The sequence below is a fragment of the Triturus cristatus genome, chromosome 8 (genome assembly GCF_964204655.1).
Source record: "Triturus cristatus chromosome 8, aTriCri1.1, whole genome shotgun sequence".
Classification (NCBI taxonomy): Eukaryota; Metazoa; Chordata; class Amphibia; order Caudata; family Salamandridae; genus Triturus; species Triturus cristatus.
Window position 1 is genome coordinate 1,451,154,823 of NC_140591.1, and position 21,396 is coordinate 1,451,176,218.

A 21,396-nucleotide genomic window follows, 5' to 3' on the forward strand; every position below is an offset into this window, starting at 1 on the left:
TCCACCTTGGGGGAGCGAGCAGCGGCGCGCGTGCTAATTTAAAACATCTGGCTCTCGCGCTGCCGCTGCTCCCTCCCCCAAGGTGGAGGCCAGCACGAGTGCTTCAAAACAGCCGCTGCTTGTTAACTTCAACAATGGAACATGCGCAGCTCAGTATTCTTCCTCACCCAGGTCACGGCGCTTGCTGTCATTAATAACACAGGCGCCACATGCCGCCCGCAAATGCTTGTTTGCCTCTATTATTTACATTTTAATGCATACCTATTTCTTTCTAAGTTTGTCTCTTCTGGCTTCTCATTACCACAGTTTTCCTGTTTCCATCTCACTGATTCCACGTGCCTCGCTCTCTACATCTCTTTCTCGCCTCTACTTCTGACTCCCCATCAGCTCTCTCTCCCCTCCCCCCCCCCCCCCCCATCCCCCCCCACAGTGACAACCGACCAGGCTTCCCCCCTCCTCATTCATTACAGGTCAACCCTGCCCCGCCTCCTCCACCTTTAACAAGCGGATTACAGGCAGGAAGTGGCGCATTAAAGCGCCGATCCTGAGATTAGTGCCTAATTGATTTTTATATTGTCCTCACAGACAGCTTCAAGCTATCTATAAGGATATGGGCTACTGGTTAATACCCTTTGTGCTCCCCAAGCAGGCCTGCATCGACCTGCTCTCCAGGGCTCTTTTGCTTCGGGGTCGGGAGCACAGCCCACCCCGAGGTAGCAGGGAGGGTGGAGGGGTGTTATCAGGAGAGGCAGCCCCTGAGCTCAGGCCCTGCTGGAGGGGATTTATCCTAGATATCTAGTTACAATAGACCTCTCGAATACTTTGTGGATGGTGCCCCGCTGCTTATAATCGGTTGACTTGGTCACTCGTTTGCTTGCTTATTTGAACCTGCACAGCCTCTTGTCCTTTTTGTTAGATGACTTGTGTTTTTTTTTTTTTTTGCACCGCAGTTTCCATATTGCCGCCCCTCCAAACATGCATGTGCTCTCCTCGCCCCAAATTCACCAGCAGGTCTGTTGCTTTCCCTACTTATCCATGCCCCCTCAAACGCCCTAATCCTTATGTTTGATTAGCATGACAGCTCCGCATGTCACGATATGGTTTTGCACAAGTGAAGTAAAATAAATTTAGCGGATGCTGCGTGGTTCAGGAAATATAATGGTACAGACTTACTAAAGAGCGCCCCCGCCAGTCAGTGCTTCAGTAAAATGTCAGTGCTTCAAGGGGGGTCCATCTAAAACTACATTTCTGATTAGCATTCATTTCTTTTTTTTCTACGCCTCATTGTAATGTCCGATTTGTTTTGTTTCATCAGTTTTGTTTGTATTTAGTTAGACTGTGTAACATAGCGCTTGAAAGGCTGCGCCACTCACACTGACCTGTGTGAGTACTTACCGACCCAAGTGGACAGCGTCCGCTCTGCTGCCAGTGAAGTCTACCTGCCTCTCTCACACAGTCTCCGCCCCTCTCTCTCTCCCTCTCTTATTCACCCTGTTTCTCGCTCGCTCTCTCATACTCCGTATCTTTCGGTCACCTCTTTCTCTCTTTCACAGTCTCGCTCCTGCGCTACATGTGTGTCTTTCTCTCTTCCTCTCACCTATCTTCTCTTCTACTTTCTCTATTTTCTCTTTAACTCTTGTCTTATTTCTTGTTCTAACCCCTCTCTTCATTGCTATTTCTCATATTTTCTTTTTTTCATTCACTCTCCCTCCGGCCCTTCCTCTCTCCCTCCCTCCGGCCCTTCCTCTCTCCCTCCTTTGCCCCTGCCTCGGATTGTGTGTTAAATATTTATAAGGTGAAAGCACGCACAAGTTGCAGTAAAGCGTGCCTTCTTCATTGATTGAGATATTATAATTTCCCCATGCCCTCTTCTCGTTTGATTAAACTGCAGGTACTGAATGTATCAACGAGGTGTGGGATCCCTTTATGTTAAATTGCATCTCTTACCAAACTTCCAAACACTTCTGGCAAAACACTTATAAGGTCCCAGAGGCGAGACCTATTGGCTATGCCAATGCTTGTTTGAGGTTTGTGGAGGATGCTGTGATCTTTTCGCTCGTCTGACAGTCTGTTTATGACTATTGGGCTGTCTGGCCATGGGAAGGCTGCCTCTTAGCTTACCTTGGGTCGTTGGATCAAGTCAGGTACATCCTTGGCTTATCTAGGCTCTGGTTTGCCTTGTCCTTCGGGTGAACAGGCCTGTTCCAAGAGGGGTGTCTCGCTTCCTGGGCTGCCTTCCATGATCTGTCGTGCGGGGACTTGTGCTTCTGAGTCTACCTTTATTAAGCATTACAGGTTGAATTGCGCTCTGACTGACCGTTTGAATTTTGGGTGTGGTGTTTTGTGTGCTGTGGAGCCTGATTCTCCTCGTTGATGTTGAAATATAATAAAAGTTTCACTGTGGTGCGCTTCTCTCCTGTGTGCTGTCTGGTTTATTTTCTACCAGTGTTCCAAGCGCCTTCGCTTTATGGGGATTGCTTTGGTATACCTCATGAGTAATGACTGGGTTGAGGACGAGGGACGTAGAGGTAATGTCATGATTACTTACCGGTAATCCTCATTACTCGTAGCCCTACTCATCCTCGACCCAGTCATGTTTCCCACCCACCCTCCCTTTGACAAGCTCTTCTTGTGCTTGGTATGTCAGGAAGTGCTTTGTGCTGGCTATAGTATTATAGCCCCTGGCAGGAGGGTGGGTGGAGCCATCAAGCATTTCCTGTTTTGTTTCCTGTCAGTACAATATACCTCATGAGTAGTGACTGGGTCGAGGACAAGTAGGACTAAGAGTAATGAGAATTACCAGTAAGTAATAAGTACATTAATTGAGTCCTGCATCCCCTCCCAGAATTCTCAGGTTCTCATAAGCAAGATATTAGAGTTGCGTTAAAAATTGAATTCTCTTTTTCTTAGTTTGCTGTTCCTCTAATTTAATTGTGTTTTACAGGCAGTCTGGCGTACTCACCCTTTTGCATTCTGGACTCTCATTTTCCTTCTCTTTCGTCCCTGTTGGTTTGTTACTTTTGTGATAAAGACACACATTTGGCTGATAATGATAACACTTGCATAGCACACTAAGCAGCTTGGTTTCTCAAGGTAGTGGCGTTATCCCAGGAGCTGTAGGTGCTAGTGTGACACACCAGTGAGCCAGGCTTATTGGTTCTATTCTTTTTTACGCATAAGAGGACTCGTTTATTCATACTGCAAATTCTACACAGCCTTTCCCTATGCCAACACCCAAAACAGTGTATACCGGAGCAGCAACTCAAAATTGGACTTTAAAGTTCATTTACCTTTTTATCTCTAGAAAGTTTAAGAATAGAGCCGGGTACAGAACTGACCAGCATGGACAAGTAAAGGAAGTGATCGAGCAGAAGATAAAAAGCAGGATCCATGTTATGTTGTGTAATTGCAGAAAGCAGTAGTAGAGAGTAGATTCAGCACTGAGGGGCAGATCTCCCGCTGTGGGTGAGTGAATGCCACTGAGCAAATCAAATCTGCATCTCAAAGAAAAGATACTTGCACTACTTTCGGAAATTAGGCTTTTCACATTGTCCAGCATGGTATTTAAAATTTGGTTGACTGGGTATTTAGCGACCCTGCTAATATATTGAAGGGCTTCAACCACTCAAAGTCTCCAGGAACGCCCACTTCACATGCATTCAAGTCTATGTTCTACATAGAGCATACTTAACTCTAGACTGATTACATCTTGTATATCTGTATGCAGCGGATATATGCCTTCTCCGTCATGCGTTCCAGGTCTTTGTGTTTCGTAGGTTATGGGCTTGTACCGAATTGTTCACGTTCTAGGGGTGCATTGATACTTGACATTACTCAAACCACAGAGCGTACAGATGTTTCCACCGCACAACATTGTCTCCAAGGTTCATTCCTCCTCCCTAAAAACAAAAAGGCCACTATGAGATTTGAGATGTATTGCTCTGTCGTTGCTTCTCTCCAAGAGAGCTTTGGCAATCATGGAAGTCTCCAATGCCACCCTCGCTTACACTTCAAAGAGCATAAGTCCTTAAATGGGCCCAGGTGGAGAGCAAGGCCCCCCACAGGGAGGAAAAACTGTGTGTGAGGACATGGCCTCTGGCATTATACTGGGGTGCAATACTTCGAGAATTCATAGAACAAGTCAAAAATGATGTATGAGTATGATCACCTTAGATTCCGGGTAGCATCGACAAGTACGTAAGGAGGTCATTCCCTGATAAATTGGCTACCTTAATGGAAATCTGAGCTAATATGCTTGACTCATGGTGCCCCCTCTGCATATGTTTCCCTACCATTTGAGTTACCTCTCATTTAGCAATGCCCTATTTGGGTCCAGAGTCTGGTGCTGCTATGAAGAAAAGCAATGCTACTAGTCCTGTGGTGAGATTTTAGGAGGTAGGTTGGCTGAGTTTAAGAACGTGTTCATGGCCTAATTGTATTGATGCAAACAACCTTGTGATGTTCATTCTGTGCCCTGAGGAACCTGATGCTAAGTAATATATAAGGCGGAGCACGGACTTACTCAGAATGGATCTTGATAATATATTACGCAGCCCATTTCAATGATGCATTTAGGAATATAAATATCTAACTGCATCATACACTGCAATACCCAGAATGGCATCCAGATGAAGAGCAGCAAATTACGCCAGACTGAATGTCCTCAACCGATCAAAAAGAGATTGGTAAAAGACGATGGAAGAGCATCTGTCTTTCAGTTACTCCATCACTTCCCAGAGAAATGCCATTTCTTGACCAGTACTCTCGTCTCCTTTTTAAAAAAATATATATATATTATTATTTTTTTTTTTATTTATTCATTTTTTTTTTTTTTTCTTATTTATGTATTTATTTTTTTGGGGGCCAAAGTGCGTAGTGTTCCAGTCTTTCACGTGAAACCCAGCTCTAAGAATGATAATCTAAGATTAGCGTGGGCCCTACCTAATCCCTCCCTGTTCTTGGAATCTATGGTTAAATGTCATCTTACCCATTTCGATATTTGTCTTTCCGAACAGTCAGGTAATGGCATAGTTCTGTCGACTTTTGTAATCCTGTGCACCTTGGTAATAGGTCTACTTCTTAAAAAGCTGTCCCTCGTGAAGCATCCATCGCCCAGGTGGTTTAATGCAGCCTGCTCGCTCTCAAACAGACGCCTGAGGAGGGCTTGGTCAAAATAACAAAGGATAAAAAAGTGATGAAGAAATTGCCGCCTGTTGTGCTGTTTGCGGATCCACTCTTGGAGAAAGGGGAAATGAGACCCAGTAAAAATATTGTCAATCGTTAACTTTGGCTAGCAAACCCAAAAGCTCTAAAGTATTTTGGTATACTGTTAATAACATTAGGGCTATGAATATGTTTGCATCATTTCGTAGTAGACATATCGTGTAAAATGCAAATAATACAATTGACAGTTTCATTGTCTTGTTTCAAACATTAGGTATACCTCTCCATTATCTAACCAGCTTTGGGGGCTTCTGTCTTTTACATGCACTAGGGTCTTTGGCCCCCTGTTTTCTGTTCATGAACAAACAATTGCTATCCATGGTTTATGCATGGTCTAGTATGGATGACCATTGTTTAACCTTTTTTTAATGCATGTGTGACCACGAGGTCGCTCAAGCATTTTATCTATAACTGCGAATGAGATTGAAGGGGCTAAGAGGGAAGAATGAAAACATTCATGGCTTCACGAGGGACAACTTAAAAAATAATTGAACATTATTAACCTATATGTATTTTCTATTGGGACAGACGAGTAGGCGTTCCTAAAGCAATCAAATGCTGCAACATATTCCCTTCCCCATATACACGATGCAGCAATATTTGCAACATATATAAGACTTCCTTGGACACACTTATTGCCCAGGTACTCTCTAATTTGGTGGATGGCCCTACAGCAGATAAAATCAATCTGCCCCACCATATGTACTGGTGAGATGGGAGGAAGATGTTGGTCACCCTTACTGCGAACGAGTGAAAGGAAAGCTGGCAAACAAAATACTTCTCAAAATATTTCAGACACCTTCTGCTTAAACAAAGGACATTGGTCACACATAAGTCTCTTAAAGCTGAAAGAAATCTTCTTAATAAAATAATTGCCCGGTCCCTATAATTACACATTGTTTTAATCCACTCAATTACTAGGTGACAGACAGTATCGCACCCATTCCCTCCCACGGTGCCTGTGAAAATATTAGAATGGATACTAAATAAAATCTATAATTCTTCAATGCCATCCATCTTCTGACTGTGTGCTATATAGGCACAGCCGCCTCACTTATTTTTCTCAGAGATATGAGCAGAGTCTTATTTTAAGATATCAACCTTTTAGCAAAACATAATTTTCTTTTATTGCTATATGTGCCACCAAGAAAAGTTCCCACATTGATCGGCTGCGGTCCAGACCTCCTTAGTAGGTCCATTGTCTCCAGGTGCCACTCTCTGAACTGATATTGCCATACTATTGCTATACAAACTGTTGGGTGAGTAGCACCTTTACATGTAGCCTGTGGATGGAAGGTATGGGAGGATAGAGTTTACCTGACCAGTAGCATGGCAATACCAATTCTGCTGAGTGCTCCTTCTTCGGCTCTCAGAGACTACAGTTAAATACTTCCAACAAGATTCCACACTTGTCACAGAATAAATGATTGAGCTTTTAGTTATTCCATACATCACTGAAGGTGAAGACATCTTTGTTTAGCCAGTAACCTAGAAACCTAGTACCCTTCAAAACAGAATTTTTCAGCCCAAGACGGCTGCCTGCAATAAATCGAAAGGATCTTAGTATGGTATTTGTTTATTTAGTTCAGATTGAGTGCTATGTGTTGCCTTAAGATTACTTCATAGTGCCATACATTTCCCAGAATTTGTGAATTATTCTGGGATTAGCCTCAGGGGAACATAGGGTGTGAGAAGAGAGAAGATAGAGTCCAGTCGTTGAAAGGTGCTCCCCAGTTTGTAGCCTGGTAGCCTTCAGTCTCTTGCCACAATGTTCTTACGTTGTTATCCTCAGGTGGGTGTTTATCAGTTATAGGCAAGCCAGAAAGGTCTGTTTCCAAGCCCTTTCCGAATCACATGCTATTATACGCTGCCTTAAGGCAAGTGTTCAAAGCATATCACTGTCTGGAACCCTTTTAACTCCAGTGTCCTATCTCCACGCTTGATCTATTTGAAAGATTTTTAGGTAATCAATTTGGCTGTCAATTGTTTGGCGGAATTTGTAGCTGGCTGTTTTTTTTACGATTTTGGCTCCTTGCCCAGAGACCTTGTGAACTGATCAAAGAACTTTTAACTTGATGCTCATGTCCACAGGGAGCCAAAAAGAACTTTCAAGGCTTGCTTGATGTGCTCGTGTATCCTCGTGTTTAAGACAGCCTGATTTGGAAGCCTTTGCAACCTGTGTATAAGCTTCTTAGGGAGGCCCAGTGCACATGGTAGTGTAGTAGTATTATCAAACCATCACCAAAGGTCTAGTAAACGCCACTCAGTGGTCAAATCCAAGGTGTGGGTGGAACGTTCAGATGCATTCGATGTCCTTGACAATCCTATTGATTTAGGGCATAATAAAAAGTTCTAAATTCATGATGAGACTCAGATTTTTGTAGGCTACTCAGAGTGGTGTGTTGAGTTCTGCTCCGTTCAACACCAGGATCTCAGGCTTGGCTCTGTTCAAATATGGGAATATCTACTTCATCCAGTGAAAGATTGGTTCAGACCTGTTTCACTGACCTGTTTTCCAGCAGGATTTTTATTTGAGTTTTGTACAATTGGAGGCTCGCCAAAGTTTGCTGCAGGGTTGGGTTGGAAGGTAAATGTAGATATTGAAGAGGATGTGGGATAAATGAGTACTTTTGGTGACCTAATAAAAGCACATTTATTATGGTTGGAGAAGGATTGAATTAATTACAGGGTGGGTCTTGATGACTTTAGTTATGTTATTGGGTCATGGACAAGACCACTAATCTAGACAAGGCTTTATCAGATAATCCCAGTCTTTAGGACCTACCTAGCAGAAAAAGGCATTCAGAGAACTCTTGCAAGACTTATTTTTCAGTCTAATCAGCCTGTGTAAATTCAGAAAATAGCTTTTCTTTGTATAACCCGGTGATCATTCTGTGGCTGATTACGCATCACCAGCATGAAAGAACCAGTCCCTCAATGAGTTCTTAATCCCATACTGGTGCATCTCATCAGTAGTGTTTAAGTCAATGTCACCATATTCCTTAAATCTTGCTATTCTTAAGACATCTTTCCTAATGGTTATAGCTTCACCTGAGCACATAAGTGAGCCTATCCCATGAGCCATGAGTCTTTTGACTGTGGCAGGACAAGCGTTTGGATTCTGGGTTGATCCTCTGGGTAGAAAGGGAGAAATGGGGCGGCAGCAGCTCCGAAAGATTGAAATGTACAGTTCTGGTCCTGCTCCGCTTTCTTGTAGCTTTGAGAACCGTTACATTTCATTAGGAACCTCATTACAAGTGGCCAGATAATCCGCTGGATTTCGCCTACCTGCATACTTACTGATACCAGAGCTACTGGTAACTCTAAGGAGGGAAAAAACAGGCGCATTATTAGTTGGACCCTGAGGGTCAATTACAAAATGAGAAATTGATAAGGCAGTCAGTAATTCCAGGTCTCATTCCCCCAGTAATTCCTTATTTTTCCGCAGACTTTCACAGTTTTCAGCAGTTGATACCCCCATGTGAAAGTAAAAAAACCGTATATATTCCAATGGGGCCAGTAACTGCTAGTATCAGCCCTCTTGGAATTAAGAGGGCTAATGTGACAGTGTTTCCAGTCATAGTTGCGCGTATGGCAGGTCCATTAAGGTTGTCAGAATCATTGTAAAGACAAAATTGCTTACATATTACTGTTGACGATTCTACAAATTACTGACAGTCCTTTTGAGGCATTTGCAAGTGCAGTTAGGTGCCAGCTCCATGGCAGTGACAAGGTTGGTTGTAGTGGGTGATCTTGAGGTCACTTTATGTTAAAGAGAACAAGTAATAGGAGATCCATCAAAGATCCCACGGGGGAGCTGAACAGGGCCGGCGCTAGGCTTGGGCACTGTGGACCGCCGCCCAAGACCCCACACTCAGCCCACTGACATGGGACCCTGCGCTAGTGCTATAAGTTGGTGGTGAGGGTGCACTCAATTTTTCTGTATTTCTAATATACATTTTCTAAACCACGGGTGCTATACTACTGGTATGTGTTGACGTCACACACTGGTTAAACTAAAATGGGATACAGGTTGAGGACCTGATTGTAGTGTTCCGAATGAACATATAAGTTCATAATCTTGTTTAGCAAAACAAATAACTCAATGTTTTAAAATGTATGTTTGTTATTGCACATTTTCACAATGTTCCCCCTTCCCATCCAGGTGAGAGCGAGGTGTGTCATGTTGCAACTGGGAAAGGGGAGTCCCCCCTCTCTTGAGTTCAGCTGCAACAAGACACATTAAGCAAGAATGTCCTGCAGTAAGGGCTCCTGTCTTGGTGCCCGCAGAGAGGCATTGCTGGACACCCATTCTCCTGCATGTTGGTGCCCGTCTGCTTGAACCCTCTCAAAGGACAAGTAACTCTTACTCATTCCTTCCATGACGTACTTTAAAAGAGGTGCTGGATGGTGGCTGGAAGGAAGTCGCTGCAGCAGAGGAGGGTTCCTGCACCATGCAAATGGAGCACATTCATCTAATGAGATGGAAACAGCCTTGAATTTGTGAAATATAATCATGCTGGGGACTTCTGCTGCCATTGGTGTCTCTTTCTTCCATTAAGCCTGTTTCAAAGTGCAGACAAATTACAAGATCAATTGACAGAGACACAGGGAGAGTTTATTTACTCCGTATTTAACAGTTTGTTGAGTTAGTAGGTCCAAGACTGCAGCACACTGCTACTTGCTGCAAAGGCGATATACATTTACCTCTTTATTGCATTTTGGTGAATATACCATGTGACTGAGGACTTCCCCCATCCCCTGTAATGTCTAGTCTATTTTTTTAACCACATGCTTGTTAGCAGTTTTACATTGAATCTAAATACACAAACAGGGAGTAGATTGAAGAAGTTTAAAACATTGATGCCGAAGAGCACACCGTGTGGGCATGTGGGAGGAGGCTGGGTTTAGAAAACGTTTCTTTTGATTCCACTCCACATTTTCAACTAGTCCATTAGACCACATCAGTGGTGGCAGTGATTTGATGACAAGACCAATGGGCTGCCCTTTCCGTGGAAATGTCTCTGTGTTGTTGGCCCTGCCCAGCTTTAGAATACAGTGTTTTTGTCAGTATATTTAGCTGAAGTGGTAAAGCTGATATTAGATGTCAAGTACCCTAGCATCATGGCTAAAACGTACCCATTGGATCAAGTTTTCTGGCAATGGGTCGTGGTAGTGTGGTAGATATTGATATTTACGATTGGTGTTTCAAAGCACAAAACTGTTTTATTCCATTTGAGTTTGTCATTTTCTTAACCTGCCTCTCACAATTTACAATAACAAGCATTCAAGGTTTACTTCAGGAGGAGGTAAAGGGATTAGAACTCAGTAGTAATAACATTCTATAAACTGAACCGGAAGCCTCTTCAATGGGCCTTGCAGCACTAGTCCATGGCAGTGAAGTTTAGGCGATGGGACCACCATCCCCTGGGCCTTACAGTGTTGGACCGTGGCTAGGGACATCAATCAATCAATCAGTGGTTTATAGAGTGCGCTACTCACCCTTGAGGATCTCAAGGCCCCGGGGGTGGGGAGCAGCTCCGGATCAGTCGAAGAGCCAGGTCTTGAGGTCCTTCCTGAACGTGAGGAGGATTGGGGAGAGTCTGATGTTCACCGGGAGCTTGTTCCAGGTTTTGGCTGTGATGTAGGAGAAAGCTCTACATCCGGTTCTGTTTCTGCAGATGTGGTGGACCTCAGCCAGGGCGAGGTCAGCGGAGCGGAGGTTCCTCCTGGGTACAGGGAAACATACTCGGTCATTGAGGTATTTGGGTCCGATGTTGTTGAGGGATTTGTAGGCGTGGGTGAGGAGTTTGAAGGTGACCCTCTTCTCGGCGGGGAGCCAGTGGAGGCTTCGTAGGTGTTGGGTCATATGTTCGTGGCGCGGAGTCCCCGAGGACAAGTCTGGCTGCGGCGTTGTGGATGGTTTGGAGTTTTTTTAGAAGAGTTTTGTTGATTCTGGCGTAGAGGGCGTTGCCGTAGTCTAGTCTGCTGGTTATGAGTGCGTGGGTGACGGTCTTTCTGCAGTCAGAGGGGGATCCATTTGAAGGTCTTACGGAGGATGCGGAGGCAGTTGAAACTGGTGGACGTGACGGTGTTGAACTGGCAGTTCATGGAGAGGGAGGAGTCGAGGACATGAACTTAAAACAGTGCCAAACAATTGCTTTGAGGCCCAGAGAAGAGGGCTCTCCTACCATGGGCTCCTGTCCCCTGTGTCTTGCAGCCCTAGACCTATGGCAATGGGGGCACGTACCTTAGACCTCGTAGCTATGATATTTTACTATCTAGCCTGTGGACGGGCGATTGAGGGTGATAAATATACCTTGCTTTCGCCTGGGCCAATTGCAACTATTGTTACACCAAGGGTGCAGGATTGTACCTCATTTTAGCTGTTTGCCCTGCCGCATGCAGTGAGCTCAGGCAGGACGCCAAAGGTCCAACTTTATTTTATTAGCCAAGGGACTGATCCATGTAGGCAGGCTACTCAAAATGGGATATAAAACAAACAGCCAGCTGTGAAGCCTGCAGGTTCCCAGGCCAGTGGAATGTCCCAACATTGACCCTGGTTGAAAAACCACAGAGCTGAAGTGCGAGAGGCTAAAGTTTGTTAACTCATTAATTGGGAGGGAGGTTATGTAATTGCATTTATATAGCGCTTACTACTCCTGATGAGGCGTCAAAGCGTTTTTTCAGCGAGTAGCACGCTACTCTGGAACCCAAAGAGGATTGGTTAGCACAAGAGGTGACCTACACATGCCACTCTACTAAAATGTTTACCTTTAGAGGTGCTGAAAAGGAGGAATCTAAAATCTGAGAATCAAACAGTCCTAACCGAGCAAGCCCCCACCCTAAAACCTTTAAGATAATGGCCATTCAGTCCAACAAATAATTACAGATAAGTAGAAAAAGATGAGCTCTCCACTGCCTTTCAGCTAGGATTGTGCTACATAAATACCACATACATATTTACATAACAATGCACTAATCTGGAAGCAATTTGTTAACATCTGTTTTACTGATATCCACAATAGGAAAGTTGCTTCTTACAAAGTTTCTTCAACAATTCCAGTGAACCAACAGTTAGTTGATGGCACTTCCTGTGTTGTTATTTCCTGTGATGTCATATTGTATGCAAATTAGAGGGGCCTCACACATTCCTTTTCTGTCTGGGGACCCAAATATTCTAGAAGTGTCCTTATATTTTGAAGGAAGCTGTAGTGGAAGGTTTCAAAGTTAATGTCTGTGATTGCTTAGGTAAGTGGAAGAGAATCCATGGATAACATGAGATGGTCTTTCCTACTCCGTAGAAAGAATTCAGTGGAACTCCATTGTCTATAATGTCAAAGGGAGTGCTCCTGTCTCCTAGGCAAGCATCACTTCCATCCGCTACCTCAAACGCACTACAAGAGTTTGAAGAAGTGCAGATTTTGTGACTCAGCCAGGTCAGAAGCCAGGCTGGAGAAGATAGTTGAGATAGGATATGTTGAAGTTTAGGAAGCAAGGCCATAATTGTCTCGCATTTATTTTTCATGTAGTGGAAGGTATTTTGTAGGCCTGTAGTTAGACATTAATTGGACTGGGGACAGTCCGCTAGCAAGATGGCTAATCAAGTTAATGTATTAGGGCCAAATTTAAAGTTTGGTGGGACTGAGTTTACTTATTCAGGATAGTGGAGGACATTACCTCCACCATCCCAAGGGACCTTCGTCTGCCAAATTTAGAGTTGGCCACCAGCCCTGCGGACAACGCGCTAAATTGACAAGGAACCGCCATCATGGCGACTCCTGTCATTGTAGTAAAAGTTTGATAGATGGTTCTGTCGACCATGATGGCTGGTCATCAACCGTTTCAAATTTTTGCTTTTCAAAATTAAACTCCCAAAATGTTTTGTTTCCACCCAGGGCATGGGGGGTCGTCATTGTTTTTTTTACTGTCCCTTACTGCCAGGCGTTTCCTGTTGGTGACAGCGGGCAATAAAAGACTTTACACTGTATTCTCTAAATAAGGCCGACTGTGTAAAATCCTCCTCTGACGGCCCCTAAACCTTTGAGCCATTGGAGGAAGCATTCCTTCGATGGATCCATCGGAGGCTCCATCAACGGAATACTTTGGGTCTGCGCGAAATTAAATCAGTTGGGCGGACCAGTAATTTGGCAGACCAGGTACTCTGTCGCGGTTGTGATGAGTACCCTGTCCGCCAAACTCTTAATCAGTCCCTTAATGGTTATCTCTCCAGGTGATCTAAGTCAGACGTTTGACTCTGTGCATATACATCAATGCACTTCATCCTCCTGTGGTCAATAATGCAATTACCTGTTATGAATAGCGCTTACAAAGCGAAAAACTGTTGCCTTAAGTGAAATAAAACATCAGATCTTTTACTTATCATTATTGATATTATTTTATTTTTATCTTTATTATTGTTGGTATCTCTTGATTGACTGTCTACATACAAGAATAGGGCGGTTCTCTTTTCCATGCTTACCTCGGACTTGTTCCCAGAGTCATTGTTCAGCCAGCCCAGGAAGAGCCCCCGAAGGAGCAGATTCATCTGCCTTTCAGCACCATCATTCATGAAGTGACTTCTTTCTGCTCTTGTTAAGTTCTGTCCCTCAAAAAGAACTGTGACTGCTTTTCGACTTTAGAAAGGTTGATAATTTGATAAATTCCAATATGACTAAGGTGTTCCTCGTCTGTGAACTTATCTTTCGTGAAAGGAGTACACTGTTTGATCTTCACTTGTTAGATGCCTTTATCATCCTTATCAGAAAGACCATTAATAGCACCTTACTAGATTCTTGCCACTTTCATTCAGGTTTCTTGCATTTATACTCCCCTTAACAAAGTGGCTCTTTATTTTCTTAGTGTTTTTGTGCCAAACATTTGGCAATGTGTCAGGTTCAAGACTAGGATTTGTTAAGTTTGTGCGAACTCTCATTGGGGGCTGCTGGGGCACACTGGGATTCTGCACCTGATTTGATTTGCAAAAGAAACATTGGCAACGCCAATAGGTCTAGTCGTAGAGTGGTTAGCCTACCTTTTTGGCTTTGCTAGTTCTTATTGCTAAAGCTGAGAAGCATCAGCAAAAAAAAAGTAGAAGCTTTTTACCAATGCTGACATGCCAGCAGCAAAAGAATAAGCTAAAATGAAGCTCTTGAGTGATGTTGTAAGACAATGTCAAGAAAGCATTATAGTGGATGAGAACCCAGCGTTCTCATTGTTGAGTGCGCCCTTCTACCAGTTATAATGGTGCTGTCCATTTGCTGGTCAATAAAAAGCAATAGAAGCTAAGCCTTCTGTACTGGGACAGGACAGCTCAGGGATGGACGGGCAAAACAACTGATGAGCTGGGGAAAGGAAGGGGAAAGCAGGGAAGGGGCATGGTTAACTCCGGAAGGGGAGGGACAGATGAGCAAAAGAAGAGCTGGGAGGGGGATTTCAGTGGGGAAAGCAGCACAGGAGGGAGAATACATGCCCTCACCTGGTGTGCTGAAAAACAGGACCACTGAGGCCACAGAGGAGCAGGTGGGTGTGAAGGAACAATAAGATTGCAGGAGGAGGGAAAAAGCAGCACATTAGAGAGAGCAACACAGAGGACTGGAGGTGAGAAGCACACGAGGGAGACAACTAGGAAAACACCTGCATTCTCATGGAGTGCTTGAGCAAAAAGAAAGAAGTAGTTTCCTAAATTCATGAGCGGTAGAATGCCACAAGTAAAGAGGCTAAGCTCCAGGGGAAGGACAAAGACATGATTGACAAGCCATCAAATAAGAAGCAAGCAAATGAGAGTGGCAATACGCCCAACCAGTGACAAGTAATGGTGGGCAATATGCCCCTGTAAGTTCTTGGTAAGCCCACAATAAGTCTTTATCAAACAGACTGCTGCACTGTCTGATAGGCTCGAACTAAAATGCTGACTCCATGAGGTAGTGTTAACGGGATCGCCTGGGGGGTTTGCCGGAGGGGCTGGTGCCCCATCTATAAATGTCCTGGTTCCCCCACCACTGGCAACAGGCGCAGATAGCCAACAAAACAGACTTTCCTCTACCTGGGAAGTGCGTTGTTCCTGCTTACATTTCAGGTTTTACTTTATCTTCCATTTCAGAAGAGTATTTGCTTTTTCCAAGATTGTGTGTTTCTGTAGCTTTTTAATGCAGCATGTTACCTATGTATAGTGTATCGCGTGAAACGAGTTGCCTGTAGGTCTGTGGGATTTCAAGTTCTGGGTGGGTCACGATTGAGAGCTGTGGAGTTCAGGCGTAAGGCCATGTGAATTTCTTAGGAGTCAGTGGGTAATAAAGTTGGCCAATCTACTTGCTCATCTAATGATTGGCCTCTCTGCAGGATGCACAGAGGAATGGTCAGGTGTGCCAATTGTAACGGATTATATACGAAAGTGTGTGAAGGAGGTACACCACAGGGCGAAAGGTAAAGAAAATGCAGTGCTTACAAGTGAGTAGGTACAGTGTGTGTGTGGGTGGGGGATGGTGAAGTGAAGGCGCTGCAAGGAAGTACATGCAGGAGAGAGTGAAATGAGGGCGCTGAAGAGGAAAGAGATGTGAGATGGACTGATGGAGTATTTCAGAAAGGTATTGAGAAAAAAAGTGTGAGAAAAATGAGGAGAAAAAGACCCAGAGACTGAAGAAAAGGGTGGTGTGACGAGAAGAAAGGAAGTGATTGAGACACACTGAAGACCACTGCACCTTACATAGGCCATAGTAGTGTTTAATTCACAATCTGCTTAAAGTGTGTGTGTGTGTGTGTGTCTGTCTGTACAAACGTGCACACAATCTTCATGATCTCCTCTTTCCAATTGCACCCCTCCCGTTGTAAACGGTGCTTGTGAGGGCTGATCAGGGCCCCAAGCGCTGCACAGAGTGAATGCAGAAGGAGCCCAAAGGCTTAGTCTTCTTTCCCTTTCAATGGTGATGACGTCAGCGTTCCTCCAAGCAGCAAGGGATTTCCCTACCTTAGGTACAAGATTGTAGCTGTCACGTGCAATGCGCTGGAATGGTTGAATCCGAGCGCTAATGCTAAAACTACACTTAGCTGGCGATAACTGTTGAACAAAATGTAAAAAAATACAGAAATGAGCACAAGCAAAAAAAAAACTCTGTTTGAACTGTTTATTCCCATTGATTTTACAGCAAGATCTAAAATCACACCCAATGTGTGGCGCAAATGTTACTTGTTCTAGGGTGGTTTTGTGTTAGTAATTCATAGTGACGTCTAAATCACCTCTTTGGCCACTATGTGGCAATTTGGGGTGCTGATCTTTATATGTAATGGGTATTTGATAATGGGTGACTTACCGTCTGTATTTGTTGCCACTAATTTGTTGCTCCTGAAAATGTTGACACTAAATTATTATTCTGAAGCGCTCATTTCCGGTGAGGGGATGGGGGGGCGTGTGTGAGTATCAATAGACGATGACCCTGAAATAGAGAGCAATCAAGTTAACTCATGCTTACACCTGGCAAGGGTCAATGTCAAAGCCATGGAGAATCATTGGAATCATTACAGAAGGCCAAAGCACTCTGTTCCAATCGAAATAACAATATGTTTTCAAAATGCAAACAATGAAATTTAAAATAGGACCTATTTTATATTTTGGTTAAATAGTGAAGACTAGATCTGGTCTTGCACTTAGTAACCTAATGCAACTATATTAAATGTATAAAATCAAAGAGCAAACTGTCTTAGGGACCGCTCAGCTTTAAAATCAAGGAAAGTCCCTAACATCTTTAAAAACCAACTTGAAGGCTCTCTTTAAAGAGAGCATGGAAAAGTCTTATGTCAAATACCAAAAACAGCTTATTTTAAAGGTTTACATGCTCTTTGCTTGGTGTGAAGTGGCACCAAGGGCTGTACTAATAAAGATCCATTGATAGAAACCAATCAAGATTGTAGAAATTATATTGCAGAAAACAGACTATTTTGGAAACTCTTCCAAAACTACCCATGTTAACTAAACACACATTATTTATGTTATGTGATGTAATGTTCATTTGTATAGTGCACTAATTAACCGAGAGAGTATCCAGGCATTAAATTTATTCTCACATATTATAGCATTTGAACCATTTGATTGTATTGTCATTGAATTTATATGATGCCTCTTACCCCTGGTGATACGCCAAAGTGCATTTGCTGGTGGGTAGCTCTGTGGTGGAATTTTTGGGATGGAAGTGTGCATATTTGTCATCTGTCTTATACGGGTAGCGTTAGGATGTTGCGTGTGAGGACCAGAGTTGTGCTGTTATGATTTGAGGCTGCGCTTGTGCGTGGATATCAAGTGTAAAGCAGTGAGGGGTAGAACGGTTAAGACGCTAGTGTCTGGATGGATAGAAAGAGTGAGCCTCTGTGGCAAGTGTCTTGGAGTGCTGTGTGAATGGTGGGGACTGCTCAGATCCTGTCACCACCAGCATCCACCTACCCCTTCCTCATGGATGCAGGAGAAAGTGCGATGAGATGCGGCCATACATGCACATACCTATGTGTGGCGTGGTCTGTATCATTCAGTGTGTGAATTTGGTGCCTTGGGGGTGCCCAGGGGAGAAGTGTGCTAGCCTTGGGGATGCAGACCTGCATCAACTGTATTATAAGATCGGGATTCTACCCGGCACAGGTAGAGGGGCAATCCCGACGATGGGCATTAGGTATCCAACCATTGTATATGCTCTAAGGAGTTGCTTAACAGCAGCAGAGAGTAACCGATAAGAATGGGCATTATACGACCAGCAATATTATAGGTTCTCAAGGATCCATTATGAAGCGAGTAGGAGTGTGATGACCAGGTGCATAACGAGCCATAATTAAAGCACTGAGGATCCTACTCGTGGGCTTTAGCGATTGACCCATTGTTAATGGATCATACCACAAGCCACAGTATGTGAGCGGCTGAGGCAAGAATCCCTGAGGAATGGGCATCGCACAGCCCCAGTGTATGTTTTATGGGTTGGTTTATCAATGGAGATGACCAATCCATGAAATAATGAAACACCACTTGGAGTTGGGCGTGTGGGCTCCCTTCCTCCCCTGGAGTGTAGTGGTCTGACCCATCCATGTCTGACTATTGTTGAGAAAGACCAGACCTTAAGCTTGCATAAGTCTGAGACCCCACAGGACTGTGCTGGAGGTCAAGGAACCAATTTACAGGAAGGAGGGAATGTCACAGGCTGAGAAAACCTGGCCTGCAGACACCGAAGGGGGAAGGAGTGACCAGGGGCGGAACATCCAAGGACCTAGTACTCCTCCCAGTACAACAGCTTACATTTTACACAAGTGTCATTTTTTGATACAAAATACCAATAGTCCAAGAATATGTTTGATTTCATGCTATTGTTCCCAGCAATACAGCAAGTTTCACTTCACTGTGTCAGTGGTGCAGCGTTTGCAGATATGAACAGTTCAGGAATATATTTCAGTTCCGGTGTGCCTTCATGTAGCACGTTCCAGAGTATCGACACGTTTTGCCGGTGTATAGTCATCCGTGGGTCTGCACCTGGGAGGTCGTTATGCAGGTGGTACTTATGTCAATCTCCATTGCGTGAATCATTGTTGAAGAGTAACAGCATTTGTCAGTCATGAGTTAAGACGAATCATGTTCACATTTTACACAGCTGGCATACTCGCCTCCAGTCTCACATTTTAATATTTATTTTTCCCCCACAAAACAGGTATTTGGAGCTACGTCAGTTTGGATCTGTCCCCCATGGAGGCTTTGGAATGGGATTCGAGCGCTACCTGCAATGCATTCTGGGTGTTGACAACATCAAAGATGTCATTCCTTTCCCTCGGTTTTCTCATTCATGTCTTTTATAGTTTGACGAATTTCACCTTCTGAATCATGTATGTGTCTATAGTAAAACCTATTTTTATGATTCTCTGTTCCTGGTCATCTTTCCTGTAACTGACAGCATTTACGACTTGACCAGAGGCAGATATCACAGGAATATTTCACTGTTGTTTCCGAGCTCTAAGCCTCCTCTGACATTCCCGCGGGGGCTCCTTAATGCCACGATTTTCTTCCATTTGCTGGCAACTGAAATCCTGTAACAAATATTAACATAGCAAAAAGCTTTAGCTTTGTAGTTCATGCACACACAGACACATGCACAGATCACACATACTGCACATATGCAGGCAACGTGTTTTATGCACATAGTCCAACAGAAATGTATGGACATTGATCAAGAAATATAGGCATTGGCCTTCCATGCCCATATGCACCAAGCTTTCATGCACACATACCTTTATATCCATTACCATCTAAGCATACAGGCCAACACAGGCAGAGGTAGCCATACACATGGACCAAGGAATAGACCCACACCCATAAACAGAGACCAGAAAACACAGAGGTACCTATATAGACCTGACAGACATGCAGGTAACATTGCACAGAGACCATCAGGTCCCCTAGAGTCACAGATCAACAGACCTACAGGTAGACATGATAAAGTCTATAAGCGTCCATAACTGAAAATCAACAGGCATCTATAGATCTCTTCCAACGGGCAGACCAAAGTGTCATAGATCTAAAGTAATTGTATGATCTTGATCTTCCACAAAATCTGAAGGAATGTTGCTGTCAGACTTGTGCATGTTTTATAACAAGACCGTAAAAATGTAGAGATGGTAATACAGGGTGATCTACAATGGCGGCTGGTGAACTTCGAAAGTGGTAAGGCAAAAAATATATCACTGTTTATTATTAAAGGAGCGAGCACAGAGAGCAAGCCTGACTCACGGTGGGAATCGTCAGGGAGTTGTAACACTGAATAATGTGATATTGATTTAAGTGTCATCTACTACATTCTTCTACGTAAGTCTTTTATAGAACTACTCATCTAAGTGTAGGGTGTCCGAGTGCTTTCATCACACACAGGGGCACAATAAATAACACAAGTGTGTAAATCAATGTCCAGGAAATGTTACACAAGATATTGAGTCCTATAGGGTGTAGGAAACGCATGTCATCCATACTTGTAGATGTTATATGTTAAGAGTGAATGGCCGGGAGGAATACAAAGTCAGAATATAAAACGTAATGCCGTGGATTGTAATTGTCTGTACTAAGAAGACTTTGTCACCTCCCAAAGGAACCCTACTTTGCAATCTTAGAATAACAACGGATTGAGAAAAAATAGGGATGATTTACAGTTTGCATGCTGCGCCTTGACGCCAGTAAATGGATCACTGTACTATATTAGAAGAATTTCAGCTTATGATCTGCAAGTAAGAAAATGATCTCGGTGTCAGAAGCAGTAGCTCACTTACCTGGCTAAATAATCTGTGATCTGCATGTTACACGGTGAGCCTTGCAGCAGACACATTAATCCTCTGTACTACTTAATGAGTCAAAACTGTCAATGGGCAAATCAAAGAACTCTCCCAGAGCTGTGTTAATCACTAGAGTCATCTTACCAGTACAATCCCTTCTGCATCAGGTGCCTTAACCCTGTCAAATATTTTAAAATGCAGCCTCTTTGTGACCAGAAAGATAATTCAGAACAGATTTACTGTCACATATTTGCTTGATGCCAATTTAATTGCAGAAGATTTATTTTGAATTATATTTGTAAATTGACTTTCAATTGGTTTTCAAGCTCTGACCCTCATGACTTAAAACCCCTTTCCTGTGCCACACACTGGAGTATTTTTTTTTCCAATTCCAGCACTTCCACTCACTGAAGTAAAGCAAACAAAGACAGAACAATTATTACAGACGATCTATATAAAACGTGCACAGAGGCGTGACTGTCATGTATGAGGTAAACTTGAATCCTTCCAGCAGGGAACATTGGGAAATTGTGTCAAGCGTCATTTTAAGGCAGTGTTGCATCTTGGTAGGCACTGTGCCCTTTATAATGGAATTCTGCTCTGGAAGGTTTCCTTTTCATAGTTTACTTACCTGCGTGTTTTTGCATGTCTAGGATGGCTCCATTCAGCTTTTTATTGCTGTGCCACGAACGTGTTGATGATAGCGGTATGAGAAATCAAGATACAGCTGCGGGTTAACCCTTTTTTCAGCCCTGCTCAATTCTGACTTCTGATAGGGGCTGGATATACCTGGGAATATATTGCCATTACCTGACACATGGTGGATACCTGGTCATTTCATGGCATTGACTAGTATGCTACTGGTTAAAGCTAAGCACATAGTGGCATTCA

General features: G+C 43.6%; 1 protein-coding gene across 1 annotated transcript in view; it reads left to right on the forward strand.

Annotated features, from left to right (window-relative positions):
• Positions 1-19,108, forward strand: part of NARS2 (asparaginyl-tRNA synthetase 2, mitochondrial) — a 491,158-nt gene extending 472,050 nt beyond the window's left edge. Inside the window, exon 14 of the mRNA XM_085623239.1 lies at positions 18,900-19,108. Coding sequence (XP_085479365.1) covers positions 18,900-19,044 — 145 coding nt within the window. The 3' untranslated portion in view covers positions 19,045-19,108. The remainder of the gene's footprint in view (positions 1-18,899) is intronic.
• The last annotated feature ends 2,288 nt before the right edge of the window (positions 19,109-21,396 follow it).